Source organism: Rhinichthys klamathensis, unplaced genomic scaffold, assembly GCF_029890125.1.
Source record: "Rhinichthys klamathensis goyatoka isolate OS25496 unplaced genomic scaffold, OSU_Roscu_1.1 h1tg000126l_1, whole genome shotgun sequence".
Classification (NCBI taxonomy): domain Eukaryota; kingdom Metazoa; phylum Chordata; class Actinopteri; order Cypriniformes; family Leuciscidae; genus Rhinichthys; species Rhinichthys klamathensis.
In genome coordinates this window covers 691,603-714,988 of record NW_026606663.1, presented here as the reverse complement: position 1 = coordinate 714,988, position 23,386 = coordinate 691,603, and the positions used below count along the sequence as shown (strand labels likewise).

Here is a 23,386-nt window from a genome sequence, read left to right as displayed (position 1 = left end):
TCCAAGGGGTCGTACTTGTACTGAGAACTTCTGGTGCCAGTGGCCCACAAGTCCAGTAGCACTTGATCGATTTTGTCCACTCACATCTAGCGATACACACACATACACAATTACACAGATGGTGTAACACACTTACCCACACATTCAATTCTGCTAGTCCATATCTCATGTGTCATTATAGCTGAGTAAGGAGGTAAAACAATCTGTCTTAATGCCTGGGGCTTACGCTTGCTGGGAGATAAATTGACTTTGTAAAAAGTACTGAAGTGGAAAGCGTTAGTGTGGAAATCCAAAAAAAATTCGCCAGCCAGAAAGTATTGGTATTGTTTTAAAGTTGTCTGTATTTATAACATCCATAAAGATGAAAAATGAAAAGTATGCAAGTAGAAATGTACACATATGATTCAAAATGTCATGACATTTCTGCTTATATGTACATTTACTAATAATAATCAATTGTTAGAATGTTTAATGCAATTAATTTGATTATAGCATTGATACTGTCAGTGTTAGCCATTGCTTTGCAAAAAAAAACTTGAAAGTAGACAGTCTGATTAAAAGAAAATTAAATTCAATATTAATTCATTTAAATATTTTAGAAATGTTTTTATGTTAGGGGAGTTTAATATAGATTATTATTTGTGGGGGGGGGGGGTAGTACAAAAAATACTACTAGAAGTAAATACTACTATTTAACATTCACTGAGGCTGTACAAAAAAAAAAACCTCAAGGTTCTTTTGAAAAGGAACGATAACCTTGAGCCAGAAAGATAAAGGACAGAGAGAGAAAGAGAGAAAGAGAATTATGTACCATGTGGTTGTTTGTGGTGCCCAGCTGAGAACATTAAAACACTAAGATAAAATTAAAATACACCATCAAACATCCAGACATTTCCCCAGATTTACAGATATTAGTTTAAAGTCACAAGGATTTGCTTTGTTTAGTCTGTGTTTAAGGGGATTAAAGACAGAGAAATATAAGGAAGGAACAAGATAAAGATACAAATTAATAATTTATACCAAACAGATCATCTCAGTGAAGTCAACAGCATTAAATTTGATTAAATAGCTTAAAGAATCATTCAATTCTCTCTTGCAAAAGCATTAGCATTTTACCACAGGAGGACAGACTTAATGAGGAGAGCAATGGGCTCAGATGAACCCTAGATAGGACAACAGAGAGGTTTCTAATTACATTAGCAGTATCTCTCTCTCACTCTCTGGGTGTGTGTGTGTGTGTGTGTGTGTGTGTGTGTGTCTATTTGTGTACCGAGGTGAGACCAAAAGAAAGCGAGTGAGGGAGGGGGATCTAGTTGCATTATAGGTTGACAACAGCCCTTGTCCATTCACCTGTGGGAAACTTCTGACCTTCAGTGCACACATCATAACAGAGACCCATCACAACACAGATGCAACCAAACAAACCCTCATCATGGATCTGATGGGACACAATACTGCACCACTGTATTCATCAGCAATCACCTGGTTGTGCTTGACTCTTCAATGACACAGCGAGAAGCTCCATGCTGGCAGGACACAGAGGGATCTGAAGGAGCCAGAGCAGGTCAGTAAGATGAATAATGTAGAAAAAGAGTGACCTAGGAACACAGACAGCAGAGTGTTGATGAATGCTAGCAATTGAATTTTCTGTTAAGAGTTTATAACATGAGACCAACTTGTATTCGTTTTGGGGGTGCTTGTATTCTAATACTGTGAGATACCTGTATTCTGATATTGAACAATTAAAATAATACAGTGGAATGAGCTCCTTAAAAATACACTACTGTTCAAAAGTTTGGAATCACTAAGACATATTTATGTATTTGAAGGAAACTGGTACTGTATGTTATTTTTAATTAATCGAAAACAGTAAAAAGTGGTAATGTTTTACAATTCTATATATGTCAATATTACTTTTACAGCATTTATTACAGTTTAATACATATACAACTTAAAATGAATTAATTTATATTGAATTCATCGAATGTTCAAAATACACCTTAATTTTCACATATTTTACATTGTTGCGCTGTCTTTTTCAGCTGTGTAAGTACACTTGCATTTCTTGCAAGTCCAGTCAAATTTAAAAATTGTTTAAAAAATTGTAGTCTATTCTTTTAAGAGAGGAAGGCTCTTACATATACTATCATGAAAGACGAAAAGAAACTGGATCAAAGCAGAATAGAACAAGAAGAGAATGGCCCAGATGCACATCAACAAGAGGACAAGCAAATCGGACTCCCTAATTAGAGAAAGAGACCCCTGACTGGAGCTCAGCTGGCAGCCTCATTGAACAGACATTCTAGAGACCATCTTTATCCAAGACTGAGATATGGGCCTTTGGCTACATTCACACTGCAGGCTGAAACGACCCAATTCCGATTTTTTTGCCCCTATGCGACCTGTATCTGATCTTTTCATGACAGTCTGAACGACACAGATCCGATCTTTTCAAATGCGACCCAGGCCACTTGGGTATGTGGACCAAATCCGATATGTATCCGATCTTTTGAAATGCGACTTCAATCTGAACGGCCAGGTCACATGTATCCGACCCACACGTCATTGATATGTGACAAACGTCATAATTCTGCGTTGAAGTAGGCGGGAATTGACCGTTGAGTACTCTTCTGCGCATGCGGATCACTTCTGGGTCATTTCACGTTCACACAGGAGATCACAAAAGGTCGCATTTAATTGGAAATGTGAACGGCCTTGCAAAAAAATTGAATTTTTTAAAAAAATCGGAATTGAGCATTAAGCCCCTGCAGTGTGAACGCAGCCTTAGAGAAAATACAACATCTGACACTGACAAATAAAAATAAAAGGGTAGAATATGCGAAAGAACTGGATGGTAAAATCAACCAATCAGATTTGGGGGACAAGTTTACAGCTTATGTCAAGTTTAGGCTTACAACCAAGGTGCTTCTACATCAGTGTTATTCACCTATCACTTCCCACTGATTTTAGGGATAACTTATGGGTAGGGTTAGGTTTAGGACAACATTTTTGGACAGGAATGTTGTTCCACAATCAACAAAATGTTTTGACCTTGAAATGTGTCTAACTCAAAAAAAAAATCAGGACATGCAAGGAAATAGTTAGGATTAAATTTTCATAGAGTTAATGTTGTTCAAGGATCAACAAAATATGTTGTTTCAGGATTGTGTCTAATTCGGCAAAATCACGGCGTGCATATAGAAACAGTCATCAGCCATCATTTTAAATGTCTTTACTTCCATGTGGTTCGATTTCATTTTATAAAATGTTATAGTGATTCCAAACTTTTGAACAGTATATTTGTGACTTGTATTCTGTATACAACCTCCAAAATGTTTTGCCACAACTACCTAAGAAATTCTTCTAAAACCAACAGTGCCTAACACATAAAAGTCAATATAAATAAAGTGGGAACTGTGTTACTGTCTCAGGGCATTTGCTGTTGAAGAATCAGTTATGTTTATAGGTGTAAAAAGTTGCAGGCTGTTCCAGGCAAGCATGCTGATGTGGTAGTTAATGCTTCACCTTGTTTGACTCAAAGAATTCTGCTGCAAATATATCTGGCAGTTTTCCCAGCGTGTTCCTGGAGAGGAGATTCTGGCAGTTCAGAATGATGCAACAGATCTTGAGAGACATGTTTGTAGATCCAGAGCTTCTGGCTGAACTTAATGAGGAGCAGAAGCAGATTCTTTTCTACAAAATTCGTCAGGAGCAGGTGCGACGATGGACGGAGTGTGAGAGCAAAGAGGGAAGCTGGGAAAGTCCCCTGACCGAGGAGAGAGACGGTAGGTCCGGCAAGGAAATCTTTCCTAGCCCTATACGTAATCAGATTCTTAAGTTTGATGTTTCCGGGTCCAAACACTCTATCAGATACCAAAAGCAAACAACAAACGGTGCTAATATACAATCAGGGTGTGCTGTAGTACTACTGAAAAATTGGTTTTAAAGCTTATCTTAAATGCGTGCTATTCTCAATTGAAACGGAGCAGAGGTTTGGACCGAAAACAGTATTCACTACCTCACTTAACAGGTGGATAGTTTTGTTATACTTGATTATATTTCATAATTTCATCATCATTTGTTTTCAATATACTTTTGTCCTCATATCCTTAGTGGAAAAGACTATTTCAGTATGTACTGTGACATGGCCCAAAAAAAGGAAAAATTATTTTACTTTTTTCTTTTCAACAATATTTGTATGTGAAATGTATTAGCAATATGCTAACAGCAAACTCTGAAATCAACTGTGCATCAAATCTCCTTTATTTGTGTGTTGCTGCCTATGTAAAGTGTTGCAGATCTGTCACTTGTGAAGTTCTATGATTATTAGGATGGTCCCTTAGAAGTCAGCTGCCTCTGTAGGCCATAGGCAGCGAGGCAGCCAGCACAAAATTACTCTTTGGTTAAAGGGTTATTTCACCCAAAAATGAAAATGTTGTTTTGAAATCCGATACGACTTCCATCCTACTTTGGAAAACAAATGAAAATATTTTTAATACATTATTTTTTCATCATTATCCATATCCACCCTTTGAAAGTCCACACAACCGTATATCTGATATCGTAAATATTATATAAATCAAGCGGTTTAATCAAGTCTTCTGAAAAGACACCTGTGTATCAAAGAGAGTCTTTTTATCATATAAACAGATTTCATTTAGGCTTTAATTTCAATATAACATTGATCAACAGCATTTTCATCTTTGGGTGAACTGTCTTTTGAACGAGTTTATCTGGGCTGGTTTTCACATCTGCCTTTATCACTGTTTCCAGAAAACAGGAAAAGTGTTCAGTGGCTGCAGGACAAAGATGGTGAGGTGTGGGTCTGGGTTATGGGGGACGCCCCTGGAGACAAACCATACGAGGTGATTGTCAAAGAGCTGATGGAAGAGAGAGCCAGGCGACAGGCTCAGCTAGAAGCCCAAGAGCTGTGGTGAGGATTGTGAGCAATTGCATGATGTTTATCTGTATCTTTCGACTAGATTAGAAACGTTCCGGGTTACTTGACTGTAACCCTGTTCCCTGAAAAAGCGGAACGAGATGCTGCGCTGCTTAGCGCATTGGGAACGTCTTTAATCGTGACCTGCTGTGAATATAGTGTGTAAACACGTCGATAGAATCGACCGGAAGTAATATAGCCTCGGTCGGTGACGTCATCGTCGCGCGCCCGCGTGCACTCGCGCACACTCGCGAGGCTATAAATAGATGAGCCGCAGGTGCATCGTCAAGATATTTTGTCTGAAGAGCAGTCCTGGGACATCATCAGCACGGCAAAGTAGCGCAGCATCTCGTTCCGCTTTTTCAGGGAACAGGGTTACAGTCAAGTAACCCGGAACGTTCCCTTTCAAAAGCTACAATCGATGCTGCGCTGCTTAGCGCATTGGGAACGAGAATACCCACGCCGCCGTGCTTGAAGGTGTCTGGACTCCTTACGGTTGTGTAGGTGTGCTCACAAGAACGCAAGAAAGCCCTAGACATTAGCTTGTGATGTCGACTCAAGGACATGAGAGCCCGGAGTGGCATGAACATCTAAACTATAAAACCTTATGAATGTGTGCGGAGAGGACCAGCCTGCCGCATCACAAACATGCTGTAAGGGGGCACCCCTTGCCAAAGCAGTAGAGGAGGCGACTCCTCTGGTGGAGTGAGCCCTTAGACCCATTGGCGAAGCTTGGCCGCGCGCCTCATAGGCAAGAGCAATAGCATCCCTGACCCAATGTGACATGGTCTGTTTAGTAGCGGCAGCACCCCTGTTACTGCCCCCATAACAAACAAATAGTTGCTCTGACTTACGCCACTGGCTAGTACGGTGAACGTAGGCCTGAAGAGCACGGACTGGACACAGTCTGTGAGATCTCTCCTGCTCCAGCGTTGTGAACGGTGGAGGGCAGAAGGCCTCAAGAGTGACCGGATGTACAGCTGAAAACGGTACTTTAGGCAGGTAATCAGGATGAGGATGCAAAATCACTTTCACCATTCCTGGGGCAAAGTCTAAGCAGGATGGCGATATTGACAGAGCCTGCATATCCCCGATTCTTTTTAGAGAGGTTATAGCCATAAGAAAAACCATCTTTAGGGTCAGAAGTTTGTCAGACGCTGACTCTAGAGGTTCGAAGGGGGTCTCAACCAGACCCTCTAGGACTATAGCTAAGTCCCATGAAGGGATCTTGGTTCTTACGGGAGGCCTCAGTCGTCTGGCCCCACGAATGAAGCGAGCGAGCAAAGGACGTCTCCCAAGTGGCACCCCGTCAACCAAGGCGTGGCAAGCCGAAAGAGCGGCCACATAAACCCTGAGAGTGGCGGGGCATGTGCCTGTTGATAATTTTTCCTGCAGGAAATCCAGAACTGAAGCAATCTGGCAGTTGACCAGATCTGCATTATGTAAAACACACCACCTTTCAAAAACACCCCATTTGTTGGCATAACTCTTTCTAGTGGAGGAAGCCCTAGCACTTAGAATAGTCTCAATAATGGCAGGCGAAAGCCCAGTGTCCCTCAGTTGGTACCCATCAGGGGCCAAACATGAAGGTTCCACAGGTCGGGCCTGGGATGGAATATTGTGCCCTCTGCCTGGGACAGAAGGTCCCTCCTCTCCGGAATCGCCCATGGCGAGCCGTTGAGGAGAGATATTATCTCCGAGAACCACATTCTGTTCGGCCAACGCGGCGCTATCAATAAGAGGCAAGACCCTTGCTGGCGAACTCTGGCTAGAACTCCCGGGAGCAGAGCCACTGGAGGAAACGCATACAGGCGCATTTTGGGCCATGTGTGCGCCATCGCATCCAGACCCAGGGGGGCTGGGTGACTCAGAGAGAAGTAGAGGGGACATTGCGCTGTCTGATGGGAGGCGAAGAGGTCCACTTCCGCTTTGTAAAATCTGGTCCAGATCTGATCGACTACTTCTGGGTGGAGTTTCCATTCCCCCGTCAGCAGTTTCTGTCTGGACAGTAGATCTGCTCCCACATTCTGGTGCCCAGGGATGTACACTGCCCTGAGTGACAGGAACTTCTCCTGGGCCCAGAGGAAAATCTGCCTCGCTATTTTGTTCAGATTGCGTGAGCGCAGACCTCCCTGGTGATTTACATAAGAAACTGCCGCTGTGTTGTCCACCCGCACTAGGACATGACAGCCTCTCAACTGAGGGAGAAAGTATTTCAGGGCCAGAAATACAGCCATCAGCTCGAGGCAGTTGATATGCCAATCGAGCTGATGACCCTCCCATTCCCCTTGAGCTGGACGACCACTTAAGACCGCTCCCCAGCCCAACAGGGAGGCGCCTGTCGTTAGCAATCTGCGACGACAAGGCGCCCCTAGAGTGGGACCCAAGGCGAGGAACCGGGGTCTGAGCCACAGAGATAGTGTACGTAGCCCGCGGCGCGTCATTTTTATTTGCCTTTGAGGATTGGCCCTTGGATGAAATCCCCTGGCTTTTAGCCACAACTGAAAGGGTCTCATGTGCAATAGCCCCAAAGGAATCACCGTGGATGCTGAAGCCATGTAACCTAACATCTTTTGGTACTGACGAACAGTACGATCTTGACCTAGCCTGACTTTGCTCATAGTTACCCGAATGGTCTCGATTCGAGCGGGGGACAATTGTGCCCGCATCGTAATCGAATCCCAAACAATTCCGAGATAAGTCGTTCTCTGGGCAGGACAAAGAACACTTTTCTTGGTGTTGAGTCTCAACCCTAGAGAAACTAGATGAGCCAACACGATGTCTCTGTGTTGAAGCACCATCTCTTGCGATTGTGCTAGTATTAACCAATCGTCGATGTAATTCAAAATGCGAATGCCCTGGAGTCGCAATGGAGCCAGTGCTGCATCCATGCATTTTGTGTACGTGCGGGGTGATAAGGCTAGGCCGAATGGAAGAACCCGAAATTGGTATGCTTCGCCCCCGAAAGCGAACCTCAGGAACTTCCTGTGTTGTGGCAATATTTGTATGTGAAAATATGCGTCCTTCAGATCGATCGTGACGAACCAATCGTGATGTTGAATTTGCGACACGACCGTCTTGACGGTTAACATCTTGAACTTGAGCGCTTTGACTGTACGGTTTAAGCCTCGAAGATCTAAGATTGGACGCAACCCCCCGTCCTTTTTGGGGACCAGGAAGTATCTGCTGTAATAGCCTGACTCCCTCTCTGGCAGAGGAACATGTTCTATGGCCTCTTTGCTCAGAAGAGTTTGTAGCTCTTGTGATAGTACATGCATCAGCTCCGGTCTTACGAAAGTGGAGACCACGCCGTTGAAACGCGGAGGACGATGAATAAATTGGATTCTGTATCCCATTTGTACTATGCTTAATACCCAAGCAGAAATGCCTGGCAGAAGTTGCCACGCTGCCAGACTCTCTGATAGTGGTATCAGTTTTAATACTTCCTCTTGAGGGGATGTTAGATGTTCCGTGCCCTGGATGAAAGCAGGGAGCAACGGAACATCTAACATTTCGCTGGAAACCGCTGCCCCCCGAAGCACCAAAGGTGGCGGGGATGGAGAGGTTTTGTGAGGGTAACGAGAAGGGGCGGTCAGATATAATACGCGCCCCGTCCCGCGGGGGGCTACCCCCACCAGACTGGGCGCCAGACCATCAGGACTTCTTCTTTCTGTTGATGATAGTCCTGAGGTCTGGCTTGGGAGGTTGCTGAGCCTGACGAGCCTGTCTCCAGTTCTTATTAGGAGGAGCACGGCTCGCCACGCTTTGCTTTTTAACCTCCCTAGGTTTTGAAGGACCAGGGAGAGGTTGGGTGGCCGATGGCCCCTCCCCTTGAGTGCGGCGAGGAAGGAACTGAACAAACGCCTCCTCATGCTTCTTGACCTCCCTGAACCTGGTGACTACTGAGTTGACCGAGTCGCCAAACAGGCCAGAGGGAGAAACTGGAGAGTCAAGAAGAAAGACACGATCTTTATCTTTGATGCCTGTGAGGTTGAGCCACAGATGCCTCTCCGTGCTTACCAAAGCGGACATAGAACGGCCGATGGCACGGGCCGTTTGCTTAGTGGCACGAAGAGACAGATCTGTGGCTCGGCGCAGTTCAGAAAACGCTTCCTCATCTATCGTTGTACCCGCACTCAAGTCCTTCAAGAGGTCAGCCTGGTATGCCTGTAACACAGCCATTGTGTGCAGCGCAGCACCAGCCTGACCTGCAGCTTGGTAAGCTTTACCCACAAGCGAAGATGTTATTCTACACGGCTTTGAGGGGAGGGGAGGTTTTTTAAGCGAAGATGCAGACCCAGGCGAGAGATAGCTGGCGAGCGTCTCTTCAACCTGGGGCATCTCCGCATACCCTCGCGCCTTTGCACCCACGATAGTCGAAAAAGTCGACGTCGAAGGCACGAAGACACGAGAGGTATATGGTTTTCTCCATGATTTAGATAGCTCATCATGGAGGTCCTCGAAGAAGGGGAGAGACTGATGTTGAGGTCCCTCCCCCCTGCCACCGGACAAAAACCTATCCTCAAGCTTACTGCGTTTGGGGGTCTCTTGTTCACGAGGCCAGTCAAGCTGCAATCTGGCCACCGCGCGAGTAACCACCTCGAGAAGCTCCTCGACAGATTTATCGTCGCGCGAGGAACGCTCAGAAGTTGGCTGCTCGAAGTCCGTAGACCCAAGAGATTCATTATCGTCCCCCGCGTGAGCCGAAGAAGCACCGGGATGCGCTTCGGGATCACGCGAGGGAACGAGTGGATCTGGTGAACAAGCAAGCGAAAGGGACGGACCCGTCTCTTGCTCGTCAGCCAAATCCATTCGGGAGCCCCATGATGATAATGCGTTTGCGGACTGAAAGTAGCCAAGACGAGCGCGAAGCATTTTAACAGTGAACAGCTCACAATGCTCGCACTCCCCTGACTCCAATGCAGCGGCCGCATGCTCCTCCCCCAAACACACAAAGCAGTAAGCGTGTGTATCCAGTTCTGACATGGGTCGAGAACATGGAGGGACACAGCGCTTAGCTTGCTGACTCATTTCTCTTTTTGCTTTTTAAACTCTTTAAATGACGTTAAGAGATGAGAAAGAGTGAAAATTCTGCACACTGTCAGGTATAAAGCTAAATAACTCCTAACAAAGATCTGTAGCAGAGAGAAAATAGATGCTTGCACACCAACACAGAGAGGTCTCTGAAGACAAAAGACCTGACGATGCACCTGCGGCTCATCTATTTATAGCCTCGCGGGTGCACGCGAGTGTGCGCGAGTGCACGGGGGCGCGCGACGATGACGTCACCGACCGAGGCTATATTACTTCCGGTCGATTCTATCGACGTGTTTACACACTATATTCACAGCAGGTCACGATTAAAGACGTTCCCAATGCGCTAAGCAGCGCAGCATCGATTGTAGCTTTTGAAAGGGAACTGATTTCATGTCTAAAGAAAACATAAAACAAAATCCTTTGCTGTAGATATTTAGCAATTAGGCATCATGCTTAAGGATGCAACATGGAAATGGAAACATGGTTTATTTTGTTTATACAGAAATGATTCTGAAAAAGATGTTGCACCTAATTTTTTGGCTTTTTCCAAGGCGAAAAAAAGAAGAAGAAATAAAGCAAAAGTTCAGAGATGCCATTGCAAAGGAAAAAGCACGTTTAGTTGCAGGAAAGTGGAAGGAAGAAGCCGAGGACAGAAAGGCAGCCAAACAGGAAGAGGAAGCTATACGAGAAAAACTAAAGGTGATTGATCAAGAAACCCCTCAAACTTCTAACTGCTGCACAATGATAATGCACTAATTGGCTTCAGCAAGACGAAAATGGTTGCCACCGTTCCACAATGATCCAAACTATCTGCTAGAGAGTCAGGGGACTAACTTAGCAGTGGGAGTCACAAAACAATCCAAGTGATCAATTACTTGTAGGAGACCTGCACTGATGTACACCTTTAGGGCCCAACATTCGTTTGGTGGATGTTGTTTTCCACCAATCTCTCTGTAAATTATTTAGGTAAGTGTGTGGAACGACTGCTGAGGTTGGCCCTCTGTACTTCTATTCTCTGTATCTCCCTTTGAAAGACAGAGAACAATGAGGAAAACAACCAGGCAATCAATACTCAATCTGAAACCAACAGGAGGGCAACTTGCTGCATCAACGACAAAAACTAGGGCTGAGTGCTTTTCTAGTTCTCCAGAACAGTCCATGTATGTACTTTTGTTTGTCATGTTATAGTCTTAGTTGCTTCCCACTTTGAGGCTAAATGAAACAGAAAATGTATTACACAGAGCTGAGGCTGTTTTTGGTTAATGTTGTGAAAAGTAGAAGTTGTGTTATAGTGTAAAAGGGTCAATGACAAATAAGAGTGCTTAAGAAAATGAAAATGTTGCCTATTGTTCTTTATAATTCTTTGCACTTTAATCTACTTTTAAAAATAAAGGTTCAAAAGGGTGTTTTTCACAGCGGTGCTAGAGAACCTTTCAGTGAACAGTACTTAAAATAATGTTTTTCTTACATTTTAATAATCTAAAGATTTTTTTTTCCACTATAAAGAACCTTTTGTGCTTTGAAAAGGTTCTGTGGTTGTTAAAGGTTCTTCATTGTGTTAACATCGATGCCAATAAAGAACCTTTATTGTTAAGAGTGCATTTGTTTACTTTATAATTTTTTATGTATTGTTTTATAGTTTAAATGTTCAGAGCTCTTTTTGTTATAAGAAAAAAATTATTAAATCTGTATTAGAATGACTTTATACCGTTATAAGGTGACGGCCATTGTCGTGATAGGAAAATTTGATACTGTTACATGCCTGCCTATTGTATAAATGAATTTGCATTTGAGATGATGCCATTGACCCAAAATCTAGATGCTTGATAATTCTACAAGCAAAAAAGCATGTCAACTTAATAAGAACGAGAATTTGTTTGGCTGCAAGAAAGTGAGGGGAGAAGTCAATTAATTTTAAATAGAAGATTACATCCTAAAGGCATCTTCATACTGCAAGATTGGTTATACAGAAGTTGCACTGATTGCATTATCTTTTCAAAGAGGAAGAAAAAGAAAACGGCAGAACGTAGCGGGAGTCGGGGCAGACAAAGGAGGAGGCACGACCATTTTTTAAATTATTACACTGCAGATTCCCAAAGAGGCCTTGATGGTTATCCTTGATTTGTGGCCTGGTAATGAGACCTTCTAAAGAAACTTGTCAAATATTAAAGAGCTCATTTATCATAGCCCACATATCATCCCTTGTACTGGAAAGTGCTGAGTCATTAAACTTTGAATTGTTTCTCTCACAATACTCCTTAAGAAATCTTTTAAAAGACTGTCGAGACACAACAGAAAAGTGGAGAAAAGTGAAAAGAAAAGGGTAGTTGTCTAGCTTTTAGTTAGATCTTCAGCTATATGAAAAGGACTTTAATATAGAGTAACTATGTCAGCAAACTCAAAGAAAAAAACTCTGTACTAAACAGAATGAACAATATTAACTGCCCTCAAGTTTTTGGACTCTAGTGGTCTAGTCAAGGGGTGTCTGTTTTCAGATAACGCCTCATTGGTAATTACCTTATGTCAATAATTACACAGCTTAAGTATCTCAAACAACCATGCTGCCACATGTTATAGTGTCCTCGAGGATTAATTATTCAACCAAATGATTTCCATTTCAACACAGCTAATGAGCCACTGGTGCTAATTCATTAGTGCTGCAAGACCCAACAACACATACTGAGGCTAAGTAAGGACTGAGGTGCATATGATTTGACAACACGCTCTCTCTCTTTGGCTCACAAAAAAACTTTCTATTACTCTCACGCAGAAACAAGAGGAAGAGGAGAGGCAGAGGGAAGAGGAGGAGATACGACGTGCAGAGGAAAAAAGAGCGAAGGAGCTATATATGTCCCTTGAGCATGAACAAAAAAAAAATGAACAACGTGACAAAGAGTGGGAGGAACAATGTGAGTGAAGATGTTATTTCTTCATATGTATTTTCATCTGTCAAACCCTTTTACTGTTTATTATTTATGTTTCTTAAAGCTGCAGTCCGTAGCTTTTTTCGGGTTAAAAATGATCCAAAATACATATTTGAGAAAACACATAACCAGCCAGTGTTCAAAACTATCTGCTTGCCGTAGCTCGATTCAAAGCGGTAAGCTTGTAATAATGTTTTTAATTCCAGTGTACTGGTGGATTTCCGCGGGAGATTCGAGCATGTCTTTGCGTCATTACGTCACATCTGTACACATAAAGAAGGAGTCTCGGCTAGTAGGCTATATTGAGTGTGAGGATGTTGGAGGTGGAGATTTATAGCCTTTTCTCACAGCACTTGATATGATTAAACTTATCAATTTGATGGCGGATCCAGAAAGGTTCAAACGACAATGGCCAGTGACAACTGGAGATTCACCCTTTGTAAAATGCAAAAGGCTTCGTTCGGACTTCGAAGTGGCTACAGAAAAAAAGAGACTGCAACCGGCCCATGCGAAAACAAGGATACATATCGGAAGGACATTACATGTAGTCATGCAATGCTGATGTTGTTAACATTAACAATTTGAGAACAAAGTATAATTTGCACGGTTTTGCGTATGATAAGCGATTTTTAGATTTAATCAGCGCGATTTACTGCAATGTCAGAACCAGAACAAAAGTGAATGTTACTTACTTGTTCAGATGACATTTTTCGGTGAAAATGATTATGTTGGTCATACTTCCAAAAAGAATAATCTGTGATTGCGAATGACAGTATCCACACCGGCGAGGCGACTGACAGCCACACACTCTCCTCAAACATTGTGTTCATCTGCGCTGTGTCGTGTCGAACTATAACTCACGTAGAGTTAATAATTCCACGAATAACTGCAATTGAAGATTTCGAACAGAGATGGCGACAAAGAGGAAAAAGCTGCGGACTGCAGCTTTAACATCTACAAAATTTGAATCTCTTTACCTCTCTGAGCTTCAGCCTGTTGTGTAAATGTGAAAAAGGAAAAAAGATAGATAGATAGATAGATAGATAGATAGATAGATAGATAGATAGATAGATAGATAGATAGATAGATAGATAGATAGATAGATAGATAGATAGATAGATAGATAGATAGATAGATAGATAACCAACTATTAGCTAATTTGTTGCTTACCTTAGACCAGCTAGAAACCAGCTACCATGTTCCAAAGCACACTTACTAGGATTATAAAAGCTGGATTTTGTATCTAATCAGTCTGTCCTTTCTAATCTAACCATCTATTCTTTCTTCTTCATCCTCTTTAGTACGTCGCTCCAAAGCAGCTGATGAGGAGATTACAAGGAAGGCTCGCTGGGCAAGAGATGAGTATAAGCGTCAGTCACTACGGGCCATAGAGAAAGGCCACGTGGCTGGCCTGAGTGGCCACTTCCAGAAACAATCCCACCGGAGACACAGTACTTTCATTGAACCATCTGCTAGTCCTGTCTTAAGCAATGAAGTCAAACCCAGGCCCGGCATTCAACGTGCAGAACCCCCTTTGTACCGCCGCAGACAAAGCCGCAAGCATAGTACAACCACAACACAACCACTACTGGACAGGTAACCATTCTGTAGATGAATAAGTTACCTGGCCTTTTTAGGCAGGCTGGGAGACCAGCAAACCATCTTAGACTGGATTAAGCTGTCTTTTCAAAGGTTTATGCACCATATTAAGAACTGTGTAGTTCTGTAAATTAGCGCTCTCCTTTCCCATTAGCCCTGCATGGTTGCGGACACCACGACCCAGTTCCAGGGAGTTGGTTATTCTCTGGTTTACTGAAGAGCAGAAACCAAAACAGGCGGGACATGAAAGGAACGGCAATACTATCGCCCCATGGTTCCATGGTAAGGTTTCTTAATGACCTCTCTGGTGTCTCCGGTTATACGATACATTAAAATCCATTATCACCTGATAAACTGTATGGAACATGAATAGCTTGCCAATGTGACATTAATTGCAGAACATGGCTGAAGATTACTGTGCCGTAAGCAAGTGGGAAACATGAGTAGTTTTAGCAACCCAGACAGATGCTAGCACCACTCAAGCAGATAACAGAGCTCTGCCCTTTTACCCTCTTGTACACACTGTCACCCAGATCCACAAGGAGAGAGAAATGGAGTATGGAATATGCAGCCTTGTTTTGAAACCAGAAACTGGCCGACCAACAGATGGAGAGCAGTTGTGTTGTGTCTGCGTCTACTTGTACACGGACAGACAGTAGAGAGAAATTGAGGGGAGTGCTCAATAATTCAAAGGTTTTGCTAGGCTAATTACTGGCGTTGTGAGTCCTGCAGCTTTGTCATGTTTGATTGGGTTACAGTGTGTGACTCCTGGTTAAATGACAAGAGAGCAGATTATTAGGCTTGTGAGTGTCGGAAATTCCAACGGAATGTGGGCCGCACATCAGTCTGTGTGATTCTGAATAGATGCATATCTAGATAAGAGACCCAATGCACACTCATTCATACTCTTACTGACACACATACACAAGCCATGGTGTAGATTTACACCAGCACTGCTGGTACAGATACATGGAAAAACATACTATACCACTTTCTACCTGGCACCTGGTGACACTATTACAGAGATAACAAGATTACAATGGAAACAATGCTGAAATACCTAAACAACTCCTCTTTAAAAGTCATTACCTTTGTGAAAAAGAAGTGTGCTCATTGAATGTGTATTTGTAGTGCACACATGAAATAAAATGAAATAAAAGGTCACTTAAAAAATAGTACACTTTCATGGCTGTTCTTAAGTACACTTTTGAAAAGTGCAATTTGTAATAATGTCAAGTGAAAAGTTTTACTTTAACACATTTTAAATAATTGATTTAATAATCTTTTATCATGCTTAAACAAGTACACTTAATTTGATGTGTTGACTAACATACTAAAGCACAAGTAGCCTACTTGGTTATACTGTAGATTATATATTTTAACTGTAGTGTGTCATTTAATATTACATTTAACTTCATTACAAATGTGTAATTACAAATAAGAATATGACTAGAAAGTTTAAATAGAAATTACATTACATTTATTTTCCCATCAATGCTTTTCAGTACATTCGGCTGTACACTTTAACCATATTTCAAATACAACAGAAGTAATGATGAAATTACATATAAAGATGTAATACGTGAGTATGTCAAAAAAAGCACTCTTAAGTTCAACTAGCATTTAATATAAATTAAAATTATAATACATTTCAATTAATTGCAAATAACATCTAATTAAAACTCAGTTATCAAGTATATTATTTTAAAGTATACTATTTCCATAATAAGTACTCTTTTAAAAAGTATGCTAAAGTGTATTTCTTTTTCACAAGGGTAAACAAGCAAGGATCTTTGAGGTGCTTCAGTTAACAAAAAACTATGTGAATGTTTTAGGGAGTTTGAATTCGTGTAATTAACTCTTCACTGACAGTTGACTGGAATGTTTATCCTGAAGGTATCATTTCTCGAGAGGACTCAGAAAGACTGCTTATGAATTCTGCTAAGGGCTCTTTCTTGGTACGGGTCAGTGAAAGGATATGGGGCTACACACTGTCCTATCGCACAGCCAGCGGCTTCAAGCATTTCCTTATCGATGCTTCTGGGGACTATTACAGCTTTCTGGGTGTGGACCAAAACCGTCATGCCACCCTTGCTGACATCATTGACTTCCACAAGGTAAGAGAGCAGAATAGCAACTTTAGAAAGCTATTCTGAGACATAAGGGTAAATGGAATTTTACTTCAAGAATGCAAAAGATAAAAAAAAAAATATGTATTTACACCAAAATAATTTTCATATTATTTTATCAATCATTCACAATAAGGCCTAGCAAGAGGATCCTTTGCGGCCTACACTTCCCCAGATTTCATTACGTGTCTGTGACAAAAGGATTTTTTTGAGAGCAATTCCCAGATTACACTTTTAAATGTAAGTTTTTGTTACATGAATGATACAAATGTAAAAAAAAATAAAAAAAAATAAATAAAAAAATAAAGCGGTTCAAATGTTGACAGATCTTACTAAGATGCAATTTTACATATTTTATACTCTTAATTATGTACAGAAATGGACCAATGTAAACATATTTTGATAGGCTGTGAACCCTGTTTTGCTTTCAGACAGATGAATAACTTTTTTTTTTTAAGTCCTTTACAAACGTTACTGCCCCCTCGTTAACGGGAGCTGTTACAGTTGCTGCTAAAGTGACAAGAACAATCCTCCATAGACTAGACCAGCCTTTCTCAAAGTGGGTGCCGCGGCACACTGGGGTGCCCCCTGACTTTGTCAGGGGTGCCGCCAAAAAATTACGTAGGCTAAAAATATATATATATATTTGAATTTACATAAATACATTCTTCTTCTTTTTAAACATATGAACGTATTAATAAAATTGTAAATTCATTTTAGATAAATATATATATATATATAAAATTAACCATAAAAATCCGTCTCACAAGACCGAAGCAAGAAACAAACACAGAACTTGACGCAAGTGACGCAACCCATAGCAACGCGTTATAGCAACAACACCGACCGCGCGAACGCGCGTCACACAGCAACTGCAGGCTCTGACAAACACACATACAAACTATACTATACTTCTGCATAACGTGTCTCTTTTTACAACAAAAATGTGAATTCTGCCGGTATTCAGACAGTCCCATGTATACAGATACAGATCCGGCCTACAATCGCCTACGTAGGCGAAATTTGTTTGACATTTCTAATCGTAAACACAGCCATGTTGAAGCCTGCAGTAATGTTTTTCATTGATGTTATGGCAGTCCACTCTGCTTATTGTTTTTCGAGAATCTTGCACTCCTGTTTGTCATTGTGCACGAAACTTCATGCCAATAAATCATCAGAAATATTGCTGACTTGTGCGCGTCTCAAGCGCATTCTTTACGCTCGTGCTAATGCCTGTTAGTTGTCCGTGGATTTGCCTATATTTGGCGCTGAAAATGGAAACGTCTTTAGACATGGAAAATCGATTTTACAATCGATTCAATGAACGTTTATGTCTCAAAAATCGATCAGGATTTTTTCACAAAAGTGATAGCCCTGTAAAGTTGTTATTATTATTGTTATTTACAGTTCGTATTATGCTCTGTTCATTACTGTTCTGTCTAAATAAACAGGACATTTGCATTTACATTTGGGTTATTTTTTAATTTATATTTTACACTGGGGTGCCTTGAGATTTTATGCACTTTTGAAAGGTGCCCCGACTGAAAAAAGTTTGAGAAAGGCTGGACTAGACCGTCCCATTTAACAATGCTCGGTTTGACCTTCACGGCCTTTGAAGGATGCAGCCTCTGAATAGAGAGGTGCAGGTATGACGTTACTTTGTAGGCCAACCGCCAGTTAGCATCACACTGGTTCAATCGACAAAAACAGGATTATTCCAAAGGCTTTTGGATTATCGCAAAAAAACAAAAACAAGCTCTGTGTGATCAACAAAAATGTGTGATACTTACACGTTTTGTCCATCAAGATCATTTGAACAGATGAACACAACTTTTATGAATTTTGAAACCTAAATGCAGATGCCAGAAGTGAAAAAAACTTTGCCATTGTCAAAAATTTGGCTCTTTTTTTTTTAGGCTTTTGACAAATGTTTGTGGTACTGCGGTAAATTAATGTTTGACATTACATTCTGAGCATTTCATGTTTCTATTCAGCCCAAACAAACTTATACATAAACAAATGACCTTTGATTTGCACACATTCAGAATAATTTTCATTTCATAGCTTGACTGTTTTATGATAATTTTAAAATGTTAAATGTATGTAATACATAAATCTATTGAATCCAGGAACATTGAATAACGTCTTTTTATGGCCATTCCGTTGGGTCTTTTGTCCAGTCACAGGTACTATACGGACTATCCGACCCAATACGGCTCAATTTTTGTATGTATCTTGCTCTGTCCAGCGGCAGAAGTGATTCTACCTAGGCCAGCCCATCCCATACTGAGTTAACAACATGATTTTCCAGTCAGGGGGAAAGGTTTTCACCAAGGCTGACTCACTCCACCCCACGCCACCAGCTATGTCTAAACAACGACGATGGAACCAGACGTGCTAAAATGCAAACTCGTTTCCACGTTTTGGCCATAGGGGTTTTGGCCTACAAAGTGATGTCATACCTGCATGGCACGCTAGAGTGATTTTTTATTTTATTGCAGGTCGCGCTGCGGGCGCAAGTTTGTGCCTTCATCTCACCATTTCTTACTCGGAGTAACTCCTGATCTCTCCTCCTCACTTTTTGGGATAGTTCACCAAAAACTGAAAATTCTGTCCTTAATTACTTACCCACATGGTGTTCCATGCCTTTCTTTCTTCTGTGTTACACGAAAGATGTTTTGATGAATGTCCACACTTCTCTTATGAATGTGGATGGATGAATCGTTCGTTTGTTTAGATTCACAACTTGCGATGCGATGCCCGATTCGCGGATGAAGAATCACTCTTTTAAATTAGTTCTTTTTTTAATGAATCGATCAAACGGATCTTTTTGTTTTAAAGCGCTCGAAACACCACATGCTGCTGACACCTGCTGGTCAAAATGTGTAAATACATTAACATTTTATAGTAAAGGGTATAATATCATGATTCATCTCATTAATTATGAAGTGTGTAATTTGAGTTTTTATATTAATGTCCAGTGCTTGTTTTTTAATGTTTTAAGAATAAGGCAATGCAAATTAGTAGCCATTAACTATCACTCTCTCTTTGTTGTAGATGCACGTTTATATAAAATTCATTAATTTAATGTATTAACACTGAACCTATATTTTACTAAACTGACCAGAGATTACTTAAAGCCATTAGACACTGTATGATTTCCCTAGCTACATAAATGTCATCTCATACAGTGACGAACCATCGGAAATCAAAAAGTTTGGAAGCTTTGAGTCTCGTTTGCATTATTTACATGACTTGACAAGTTCATAATGCTCTCCAAATCACTGATTCGAAACAAAAAACATCAATGTTTTGTTTCGAACACAGCTTCAGCAGTGTTTCTAAAGCGCCCATCACAAAAACGCTTTGGTGGACACACGGCCTATGCCAACTGTCAGCGCGTTCATAAGTTGTAAAGCGTGTGTGACAGTCTGAAAAAGTTACAAATATTAGTATTTTTCTTGCACACATCTATTGTTTAGGTTCGTCACCTTTCGAGGTCCCGTGCACTTGCTTTTATAGGCTAAGCCTACTCATATAGATAGTTTTTCTAAAAATCATCTAAGAAAGTAATATAGCCTACCTCTGGGACAGCATGAGGGTGAGTAAATGATGGGAGGATGTTATTTTTTGCCTGTTGTAGCCTATCCCTCTGAATCAGTTCGCAATTCAGTCTGAGACATTCAGAAAGGTCAATCATGCACTGAATCATTTGCAAGCTGTTTGTCCTTGAACACAGAAAACAAAAAAGTGGTGGGATGAAGTGACTATTTACTTACAATCAAAATGAAATAAACTTGCAAAACCATTATTCCCCAGAAGAATGTTTTCACTGAGGAGAAGCCATAATGCCCAGATACACGACAGCATGTGCAGGATTAAAGTTTGGTCAGTCTTTTAAAGTCTCTAGATCTCTAAATGTGCTGTAACATCACAATATTTGAGAAATGGATTAGGAGTCAGAGCTAATTCTTTAGCTAAACGCTTTAATGTAACCTAATCTGCACAAAGGCAACTTTCAGTAACTAAGAGCTTACCTTCACACATCTCTTCTGCATACCCTATGTAACCATGGATACATATTTCACTGTCTGAGATGCTGTCAAAGTTGGAGTCACAAGCTGTGAAATCTCTGACATTAGTAACATGCAAATGCAGGCGACATTGTACAACTGTCAACAAGCGTTCCCGCTTCACGCCTCTGCAATATGGTAAAAATAAATTTAAAAACACTGTAGCGAACTTGTCAACATATATATGAAAATTACAACAGGTTTAGCTCAGCTAGAAAAACAAGCAGAATTCAATAGCAATCACAGAATGAATACAAAAGCAACTCAGATTTTTCCTGAAACATAGCAGTGCTGGAAAGAAGGCTGCCCTCACTATTTCAGGCCACATTTGAATATGTAAAATAAATTGAATGACAGCATGCAATGATTTCAGCATGATGATTTCAGGCATTTGTGTATAAGAAATGTACTCTCGCTATTAGAGTGCTGTGCACTCTGGATAATGGCAACATCTCGATTCTCAGGAGGAAGTCATCACAACTACAGGGAAAGAGCTGCTGCTGGAGGCCTGCATGCGGACCGGGCCCTCTGCGGACTTCGGAGGGCTTTTCCCATGACTCCTCGCATAAAGACTTCAAAGGCGAATCTCTGCAGGGCAGCTAATGTAGCAGGGTGTTCGTTGCATTTCAAAGAACACGGTCAAAAATAACATAATAGAACAAGACTTCTGGACCGCATGTTCTGCCTCTTATTTACAGTGCCTTATGATCGGGCCCCAGACTTTTTCTTTGCATTTTCTGTGCTGATCTTTGAGGAAAAGATGTGGAATCCTTGTTTTAAACATGGTAAAATATGTTACATAAAGCTGAGAATACTATACTCTTGTTAGTAGCTGACAGCATTATCGAATATTTCAGAGATTTATGATAAGTCTCCATATGATCCTGGCAATTGAAAGAGTTGACACTAACTTGACATGTTGTGTTTTACATGGATTAGTGGTCTTTGTGGTTGAAAAGCCATTAGTGTTCGATTTTTTTGTGTCTTTTTAGTGGTTATTAATGCATGTAAGTCAAATGCATTCATGTAGTGCAACTGCAAGTATAAATATATATGAAACCAACCTATTATTTTCTGTTCTTTAGAATAGGATGTGATGCAAATAGCAAGAACCATTGTGAGCACTGAAAGAGAAAGAAATCAAAAGAAAGTACTGTGACTGGGGAAGGTCTGATTTAACAACAACAGGAAAAGACAGTTTCCTCTGTCCATCCTTTAGGCGTATTGTAGCTTTTTCCATGAGGGAGATAGTTGTTCCGTACCTTCCAGTGAAAGAAAACAGGTCTTCTACACTTCCGACCCAGCAAAATATGTGCACATCACCTGACAGAGGGGCAATGGTCTTTTTTATTTGTTTTAAGTATGTTCCCATTCCATCTGCCCTGCCAGAAAAGCCCATAATGGGACTTTTTATCAGGACTGATTGTCAAAGGTGTTCAATCTAATGTAGAGGTGACTGTAAAAAGGCAAAATTACAGAGAACCCAGTCCTGCTTTATCACAAATTGAGCAAGACAATTGTGCTTAATTACTGTGCTATAAGTCATTTTGAAAGGGAAAATGCCACTGCTACTATATAGTAAAGATGCTTTAGTAGTTGTATGGGCTGAAAAAGTAACAAAAAAGTTCTAGAGTTGTGTCTAATGTACCGCACTGCAGGCTTGCTCAAGAAGTGAGCCTTTCTGACCTGACCGTCTGGAGCTCAGATGTCATAACACACAGCAAAGTCTGAATTTTAAAGGCCCATTTTATGTTACATTGTTCAGGTTGTTTACTGTTGTTGTTGTTGTTTTTTCCCTGCTCCCCTGCCAAAGTCAATCCAGGATTAAAGGCATAGACGATTTTCTATAACTGAGCCCTCAGGAAGTTTCTACTTTTAATCGCTCCAGTCATTCTTCCATACTCACAATGCAACAGATACATGACCATTTTAATTAATTGTTTCTTTATGAAGACAACAAATCTTTATCAGAAGTTTTGTTACTTCCATAATCTGATCACCAGAAATTCAAAAGTAAAAAATGGGTAGGACAGGTTTTTGAAAGTGGACATTGCTGAAAAAAAGTTCTCAGCCTCAAATGAATGTTGTTTTTTGAAGTGGAAAAGTTATTACATTTTGATAAAAGTTATTTTAAATTTTCACTGATTAACTTCACAAAAAGACCAAAATTAAATGTTCAAATATATTAAAATAGAACAGTTTATTTAAATTGTATTATTTCACAATATTACTGTTTACTGTATTTTTGATCAAAATGGCAGCCTTGGTGAGCACAAGACAGAATTAATTCTATTGTTTTTTACTGCCAAGTTCTCACTTAGTTCTAGAACTGTATAATGTGTTTTGCAAAAAAGACGAGATACTTCAAAAGAAAGTTAACTGGAACCTGGTTTTACATAATTACATTTGATATAAAATCCAACTTTGAGATTTGCAGCATAACTAAGATGGTATGAACTTCACAATCCAGCAAACCAGGTTCAAGTCAAACAGCAATGAGGCTGATAGCTAACAAACTGTTTATTGAATATAAAAACAATGAAAAGAAATATTTACAAAGACAACACACATTCAAAAACAAATGACAAACCCAACAAAAAAACATCCCTTCATTAAAAAGGAGGCTCTTGCAGTAAAATCAGGGAAACTACAGCATTTTACTAAATAAATCAAGCTTTAACACTA

General features: G+C 40.7%; 1 protein-coding gene across 1 annotated transcript; it reads left to right on the top strand.

Moving 5' to 3' along the window:
- The first annotated feature begins 1,235 nt into the window (after positions 1-1,235).
- On the top strand, positions 1,236-22,616 carry sh2d4ba (SH2 domain containing 4Ba). Its single transcript, XM_056256327.1, has 9 exons — positions 1,236-1,564; positions 3,568-3,785; positions 4,774-4,933; positions 10,528-10,675; positions 12,747-12,885; positions 14,202-14,496; positions 14,654-14,781; positions 16,396-16,616; positions 21,166-22,616. Exons 2-9 carry the CDS (start codon positions 3,611-3,613, stop codon positions 21,256-21,258), a joined length of 1,359 nt encoding a protein of 452 aa, XP_056112302.1. The 5' UTR covers positions 1,236-1,564; positions 3,568-3,610; the 3' UTR covers positions 21,259-22,616.
- Positions 22,617-23,386: the final 770 nt, after the last annotated feature.

Excerpts from the sequence above, each read along its gene's own strand:
- sh2d4ba (XM_056256327.1), top strand. The coding sequence starts at position 3,611 with ATGATGCAACAGATCTTGAGAGACATGTTTGTAGATCCAGAGCTTCTG. Across the intron at positions 4,934-10,527 it reads CTAGAAGCCCAAGAGCTGTG|GCGAAAAAAAGAAGAAGAAA; the intron begins GTGAGGATTGTG and ends GCTTTTTCCAAG. Across the intron at positions 10,676-12,746 it reads CTATACGAGAAAAACTAAAG|AAACAAGAGGAAGAGGAGAG; the intron begins GTGATTGATCAA and ends ACTCTCACGCAG.